At 45.3% G+C, this 7,821-nt stretch overlaps 1 protein-coding gene across 1 annotated transcript; it reads right to left on the bottom strand.

Moving 5' to 3' along the window:
* Positions 1 to 294: 294 nt before the first annotated feature.
* Positions 295 to 6,833, bottom strand: LOC119452559 (uncharacterized). Its single transcript, XM_037714628.2, has 3 exons — positions 6,565 to 6,833; positions 5,427 to 5,657; positions 295 to 743 (listed from the first exon to the last, which is right to left on the bottom strand). The coding sequence occupies exons 1-3, from the start codon at positions 6,802 to 6,804 to the stop codon at positions 735 to 737; spliced, it is 480 nt and encodes a 159-aa protein (XP_037570556.1). The 5' UTR covers positions 6,805 to 6,833; the 3' UTR covers positions 295 to 734.
* Positions 6,834 to 7,821: the final 988 nt, after the last annotated feature.

Raw genomic sequence — 7,821 nt, 5'->3', positions numbered from 1 at the left:
ATTAAGGAATTTGCACGTGTAGGTTGGAATCAGCTAGGCGCAAGACAGGGGTAATTGGAGATCGCTGCGAGAGAGGCCCTCGTCCTGCAGCGGGTATAAAAATAGGCTGGTGACGATGATGATGATAATGATGATTATGATGATAGTTGCACGGGAAGTAACAATATTTGAGTGATGGACGAACACTAAATTAGTATCCAGCGATCACTCCTACATAAGTGAATGTCGTATTTATTGCGAAGAACATATAGAAGCTCTCATATTGTCCCACGGAAGCAAAAGCTGGCATTGGCACTAATACACCGCATTAAAGTGGAATCGCCCTAGGAAAAACAAAACGTATGTGCGTGCGAAGGGCAATTTAATAACCGCGAAAATTTGCAGAATGCGCACCGATGACGTTTAAGCGTAACACACACACAAAAAAACGAAAGTGACGCTGAGAAGCTTTATGTGACTGTTTGGTCGGCAAAGGTGTCTGAATTCCAGCCCAAGTCAACGAGGACGTGCCTTCTTGCCGGCTAGGCTTAAACGCCCGGCTGGGTGGAATCACTCCCACACTCTTTCTTTTACTTTTCGCGGGAGAGCGCAGCAAACTGTCCTGGTCTTGAGTGGCCGCAGTGGCTGTGGATTTGGGCAAACCATACTCGCCGGGCAGCTGTCCACCTCTTTCCGAGGTGGCCGCAGAAATTTGGACATGTGGCGAAGGCGGCGGCGCATCTGGCTGATCCCGCTCACGGAACCTGGTTGGAGAAATAGGACGCCGGTTATTGTGGAGCATGCAATAATCGCGTTGGATTCAGAGACAGCGACGCCTACGGATAGTGTTATAGTTATAGACCTATAGTTAGGACTACAGCGCATTATCGGGTATTGCGTAATGGTCGAATGGCAAGTGCCGAATGGGCAAAGGTGTTATGACAATTCGGGTACCTCATCAGCTATTACACGAGATTAGAAATTTTGCTAAGACTTCCAGGGAAAATTTGTCGAATGAATGCAACTCTGGTAGATTTGTGACTGGGCGAACTAAGTCTGAATTTAATGATCAGCGTCTTGCACAAAATGCAACGGAAGTGCGACAGATTAATAACGGCTTCTAGTTTAATTAGACACTGTAATGGGATCACCGGTCCCATAGTACTTGAGGAAATAGCAAATATATGCGGAGTTAAGCAACTTAGAGCTACGTACATACGTGTTCCTATAAATTGTTTTATTATTCGAGTTATTTATACACGCTTTATGCAAACATACATGCGTATACAAGAACCACATAATGGCACCACTGGAAGAGAGTTATTCCGCTGGTTAAAAAAATATTGTTTTGAGCCTATACCTCTAAATTACAAGTACTAAAGCATAACTGTTTTTGTCCTTCAAATCAAGTGCTTGAGGTGTCTGAAAGTGGAACGTAATATATCGTTTGACTGCATTTCTTTACAGGCTTGTTCTGAATGGTTCGCTTCGCCTTTAAAGCTGCCCTTCGCCTACGTTACCACAAGGCTCGCCCAGATGGTACAAATGATGAGGACCGAATAGAGCCCGATCAAAGCAATTTTGAAGTGTGACATCGTGAGCCAAGCTGCCCCGTGCTCGACAAACAACTCGCCCAGACATCAAGTCAAGTGGCGCAACTTTGATGTAACTGTTCGTCTCCTTATTTTTCCATTCCCGCGCCAACCAATCGACTGCTTTTATAGACCAGCGAATCTTTGTACACTACGCCTGACATCAATTTTATTGTTTTAAAAATAAAGTTACGTCATTACTGAAGAGTATGACGGATAGAGGGCGACACACAAAGAAGCGCATTCCCAGTACTTTAGTAGACAATAATAAACTACCAAGCAATCAAATTGTGCCGTCTGATAGAAGACCATCTCATTTGTTTGGTCGTTAATTCATACGACTGCATCTCTTAAAACCTACTGCACTTCATTCAAACTCAATTTTATAGCACACGCAATGGAGGTGGCAGCAACGCACTATAGTGACGATGGGTAAGACGCAGTAACAGCAGCAGTGGCCTCTGGAACTTGCCCTTTCCCACTGCCGTAGGTGCATGACGTCCCAGTGTACCATCGGTGTGCGACGCCGGTAATTAATCCCGCTGTCGGCGTTCCTTATCGCACCAGCGTCGTGACTCGCCTGGTCCCGTATTCAAAAATAAATTTTTACGCAAGAACTAGAGTTTAAATTCTGATGCTGGCCAATCCTGATGATGGAAATATCGTTAATGAAGGCGGCCGGTCACCTTATGAATTCGACCCCTGGTTTCTGCACGGGTGATGCATACCTGCTGCGTAACAAAAGTTCTCTCGTGTGCTGCATTACGTCATGCCTCCGCCTGCTGCTATAGCAATAGGCGTAGGGCGACGGTGTTATATATAACACGATCTGGGGACCTCAAGCACAACGCTAAATCATTCGATCACTTTCAATGCTTCACCTTCGGGAGAACCTGCCAATATTTAAAAGCCTATAGGTTCATTTGGCTTCTCTCCCCTGGTCGTCATTGGCTGGTGAACGTTCGACTTCCAGTCACCGATACAAAAGCCCTGATGCAAACAACTTAGCTGTGAAACGCTCACGAAAGACCTGCTTTTTGGGAAGGTATAAATGTTTTCTGTGGGGCCTTTATTTTGGGCATAACTTTACATTGACCCGGGCTGCATGAGAAATATGTCCCGCAGATCACCAAAAACCACTTAAATTTAGGCTTTGTCGGAAGACCCCGCATGTCCGGAAGAGAATGCCCGACACCGGTTTTGGACTTTCTGCGGCGCCTCTAAATTTAGACGGCTATATAAGCTCCTCGCTTCCGTCCTCCCATCTTCGGAGTAGTGACCAGGAATAGAAAACAACGTGAGCAATGCGAAGTGAGTGAGAAGTCAACGCAGCCAAAAGCGCTGCCTGTTCCCCGCTGTGTTAACGCATCAAATTAGGCTATATCTGTTGCTAAGTGCTGAGCGAAACGCAATCGCAGGTATTGAAATGCAAGATTCAGTCCAACCCAGCCTTGCTCATTTGCGTCATGTGTCACCCGCATCGGTCCAATGTAGTGTTGTATTCATCTGACACAGGAGTTGGTGTTTGCCGGAAACTACGTTTATTCACTCCTGAAGCATACCATTAAGGCGTAATTGAACATCTAAGTATTGTTCTTGCAGTCAATCAAAATATATAAACCACAAATAGCGAGACCTTGACATCTCGATTCAACAGGTTTCTTCTTTTAGGTATTAGGAGTTACTTATTTATGGGAATTTCGATTGAACTAAACAAATGTATGATTTATGCAGAAAAATTGTTAATGACTCTTATCCACAACTAACGACAGGCTTTGCTTCCCCGAAGATTTACGTCGGTGATTATTCTAATTTTATCACAGCCACATCATTTAACAAAAAAAAAAAGAATTGGAAGTGCGTGGAACGTACCTTAGACACCTTAGAACGCGTACAAATATAATACCATTCCCGGTGATATGGGTAATATCAGTGCGAGTGAACTTCGCCAACTATACTATACGCAAACTATCTCCTCCCAGTTATGTATTATGTCTTGAGTAAAGCAACGGAAAAAAACGTTTTAATGCTCTATAGAGGAAGACGGACACAGCGCTGTCTTTACCACCGGCTTTTAATTCATTTACACAATTTACAAAGTTTCTCTGAAGGGCCAGCCGTTACCTAACCTAAATTTGCATTGCAAAAAATGCGGCTGCTCCCAGGTGCTTTCTAACACTTGAGTGATCTACAGGTACAAAGACAAGGCGGCACTTGAGATTGAGGAAGCGTTTTTATACTCAGGTCGGGTAAAACGTGTGTCGCTAGACCATCTGTCGCATTGCGTGCATTGTGTGCCATCTGGAAGCGTATCAGCAAATTGTGCTTTGCTGTCTTTAACTTAAGCATTTGCCACTTTTTCGCCTCGTATTCGGGTGATATTCACGTGATTAATCGACTACCAACTACCTCAGCTCACCATCCTACTATGCATCCTGTATCGTTTACCCATACGTAATATGAAACACCTAGTATGATTCATCCTTTTGCACAATTGTTGCGTTCAACGAAACCGTTAACGTATTATAATGGTGCTACAATTTAAAACAGGAGCCCCAAGAGATAACGAGTGCGCGAAACTTTACGTTAACGTGGAGCTTGTTCTTTATTTATACACAGTGGCTATGAACTTATGGCTTGTGCTGCACTTACCGTAAGTCGTTATGCTGAGTATGCGTCTTTTTCTTTTTTTTTTTTCTAACACCGCTTCTTCTGAGCTTTGCGTTTTATTGTATTGGAACGAAACTGTTTAGTTTCCGGTCCAACGCAATAGCCGTAAGTGACTGTTTTCGCAATAAACTGTCGGTCAAACCATCTTTCTATGCTATTTTTCGTGCCTCGCAAATACGTCATTGATTGATTGATTGACTTATTGGTTAATTAATTAATTATTCATTTGTTAATTAGCTAAATAATTCAGTTATCTATTAAGTAAATAATTACTTGATTTCTTGATTGATTGATACCCAAATTACGGAAGAAGTCGTTTTTGCATGACTTCTCAAAGCAGAACACGAATTGCATATGTTCGTGACACCAGGGTGCAACGCAGAGACAAAATATAGCGCGCGGGAATGGATATCATGCTTTTTTCGAGAAGCCATAGATTCGAAAGCTTAATGAATGGTAACACATGAGCTGTCAGTTCTTTCGACCATCAAGGCGATCTACCAATGTTGAAAGTCGAATGTACCCAAGCATGCATAGGCCTGTTTTCACGGTGGCCATTTACCAAAGTAACATTAACTTCCACAGGAACGGTCTCTACTATTTTTGATAGACAAGGCGCATGACTGTAAATAAACAGAACAGTTCGGAGGAAAAGAGCGTAGGACTAGCGTAATTACTTCTTGCGAATACTGTCCCTGTAGTCACAAAAATATTGTTTCACTAGAAATGCCCGCAAAAGCAAGTCTCCCCCAATCGTTATGTTAGACAGGTTCATAGCCAAGGCATCCTGCCAAGGCAAGAAGGACGTATAAAAGAAAGCCTTCGCGCATTCTGACACAGATGAATGAATTGACACTTCTATACTTCAGTGTTCGTCACTTCGAAGAATAATTTTTGCCAAAGACCCTTTGAGTACTTCGTCGCGTCCTTTAATGTCGCCTACAGAGAAAAAGTACACGCGTAGAGTATGACTGAATTTCATGTTTTCTCCCCTCCAGAATATGACGGCAAAGCCTCCATACTTTTGTGGCGTCCCTTCACTACTACGTCATTCATTGTCAAGGTATTTGCGTAGGGACGTTAAACCCTATCACTTATTATCAGTGGCATGTCTAACTAGCACCCGTGCTCCAGAGGCCGAAAGCCAGCCCTTCCTCTTCACCGCTTGTCGTCACAGCCACTCACCTGATAGTAAACTCGGGCCTGGTGTACCCTGGGCGTGTGAAGGTCCTCGAACTTGGGCATCCGTATCGCCTCCTCGTACGTGGGCGGGCGCTCGGCCCACCACGGAGATTCGGGTGGCGGAAAGGGCACCACCAGGCCTTCTTCGGCCAGCCCGGGGCTCGAAGGCGGGCTCGGCTCGCGCTGCACGGGTGCCGGGCGACGTCGGCGAGCCGCTGGCCACAGTGACAAATCCTGAGCGGGGATGGCTAGGTTTAGCGCATCACTTTCCGCGACGCCAAATGTTCGTTGACAGTCATGTGGCAAGTTCATGAGCTTACCAAAATGGTAGAAGCCAGCTCAACACGAAGACTCAAGGCCAACCAAAGTTTCCTTTTTTCGGCGTGTTGCTTGACCGTAGGGCGCTTTTACACTCGACCTCCTATATCTTACTGGTCGCTCAAAGCATCCACAAGCACACAGACATACACATTTGCATACTGCAGACACATCCCCGAAGACCCTGCGTGCCCATCAATTGTTCCACCGGTGACTGATTTAAGGAGAAACGCTGGTTGTCCCACAGCAGGGGTGCTTATTGTAAAGGCGCATCTACGGCAGGGGTATATGCGTGACAGGAATAACCGCGACACCCGCTTCGACAGAATCTCCTCAACGCAACCCGCGAACGCCAGAACGCGCGGCGCCACAATCAGCCCACTATAGCGCAAACGAAAAAGAAGTAAACACGAAGAAAGGACAATAGACGTTCATAAAATGCTTTGTCCATGTCTATTGTACTGTCATCGTGCTTTTCTTTTGTGCTCTAGTCAAATAATATGGAATGCCAGCAAGCTCATGCTTACACTATTATAAGAAATAAATATTGCCGACAAGGGCTTTCGATGATGATGATGTATGGTGTTTAATGGCCTTCGGTTGACGGCGAGACGGTACTGCGCATATATGCAAGCCACCGATAAGGACATCTACAATGTCGCGGTGCTGCCTCACGAAGGTGCGACTTTGTTCACGCGTGGTGCAAACATTGCTAGAAACCGGAAGGCGCGCTATAGTGTCTGCTTCGCGGTTACACCTTTATTACAATTAAGCACAGCCGAGACTTTGACGCAAGCGCGCCATACAGTCGGGGGTTCCTCACCTGCGGCGTCCTGGGCGTCCTCCTACAGACTGCGTCCATGAGGAAGAGCAGCGGGGCCGGGAGGACGAAGAGCAGGCCGACCAGCAGCCCGCCGGCGTGCTCGGCGGCGCTGGTCTTCTGGCTGCCCGAGCTCAGCAGCGACGCCACCGTGAGCAGGAGGAGCCAGATGATGCCGGCGAGGAAGAGCACTTCCGCCAGGAACGACAGGCACCGGCGTGCCTGAAGGTGCGGGAACGCCATGGCCGCCGCCGCCTCGACGTCACACACCGCCTGCCGCGCACGTCATCGTCTTCTTCTCCGACAACTCGGCGCGGCTAGATATCGGCCGGGATTGTAGCCGTGGCTGTGGTAGATGTAGATGTACGGGCTACAGTCACAGGAACGTTTGTGAAGCCCTCTGCATCTTTCTGCTTGAGACAAAAGGCATTGCACGCTAAAATTCTTCTTCATTCGTATTAGGATCGCATAAGCTTTTCTTTTCTATAATAATTAGACATTTGCTCATTCATATCTGTAACGGTAATACGTTAAGTCCCATTTACAAGATACTTATTTCATTTGCACTTACTTTCCTCTTGTTATAATCTTTTTTTTTTCGCTGCCAGATTCATGGCCCACACCCCCGAGTGGGTTGCGACATTTCATTGGAGAACCAGAGCAATAACAAGACATAGATGTAGATCTTTCTGTTATACAGGCACGTACCCACTCTGGGGGAATGGCCAAGAATCACGTAGGTCAAAGTAAAGTGCAAAACAAGAGGTCAAAATTTTATACTAGGTAGGTTAGAATCAAAAGGTGGAGAGTGGAGAGCCTGCGTCATTTTGTGAAAATGAAAATTATTCTATGCCCATCACAAACAAAACATCGGCTGAAAAAAAAAGGAGGCTTCAAATTTTGTATTCACAGCTGTAGCAGTAATACGCCGATATTTGCCGTCATCTGTGTCCTCTTCGGCACACCAAGCTTCCAATCATGTATACACGACACTATATTTCGTATTACAAAAGCTCAATAATCTTTCTGTAAGACTCTTTGTAGTTCTCTCTTCGGTGGTAATAAATATTGAGATAGTTAGGGTTGCAAAACAACCTGCAATCGTATAATGTATTGGTATACCATAAATATGCCGCATACGCACTATGCTGGATGCGCGAAGAATCTAACGCAAGTATATATATATATATATATATATATATATATATATATATATATATATATATATATATATACTCCGCTATAACGAACACTGACAAC

The sequence above is a fragment of the Dermacentor silvarum genome, chromosome 5 (genome assembly GCF_013339745.2).
Source record: "Dermacentor silvarum isolate Dsil-2018 chromosome 5, BIME_Dsil_1.4, whole genome shotgun sequence".
NCBI lineage: Eukaryota > Metazoa > Arthropoda > Arachnida > Ixodida > Ixodidae > Dermacentor > Dermacentor silvarum.
This window is presented reverse-complemented; position numbering and strand designations above follow the sequence as displayed.

What these genes read in the sequence shown, in the direction of transcription:
- LOC119452559 (XM_037714628.2), bottom strand. Translation starts at nt 6,804, where the DNA reads ATGGCGTTCCCGCACCTTCAGGCACGCCGGTGCCTGTCGTTCCTGGCG. An exon ending in GGACGCCCAGGACGCCGCAG is followed by an intron (nt 5,658 to 6,564) that starts GTGAGGAACCCC and finishes ATCCCCGCTCAG; the next exon opens with GATTTGTCACTGTGGCCAGC.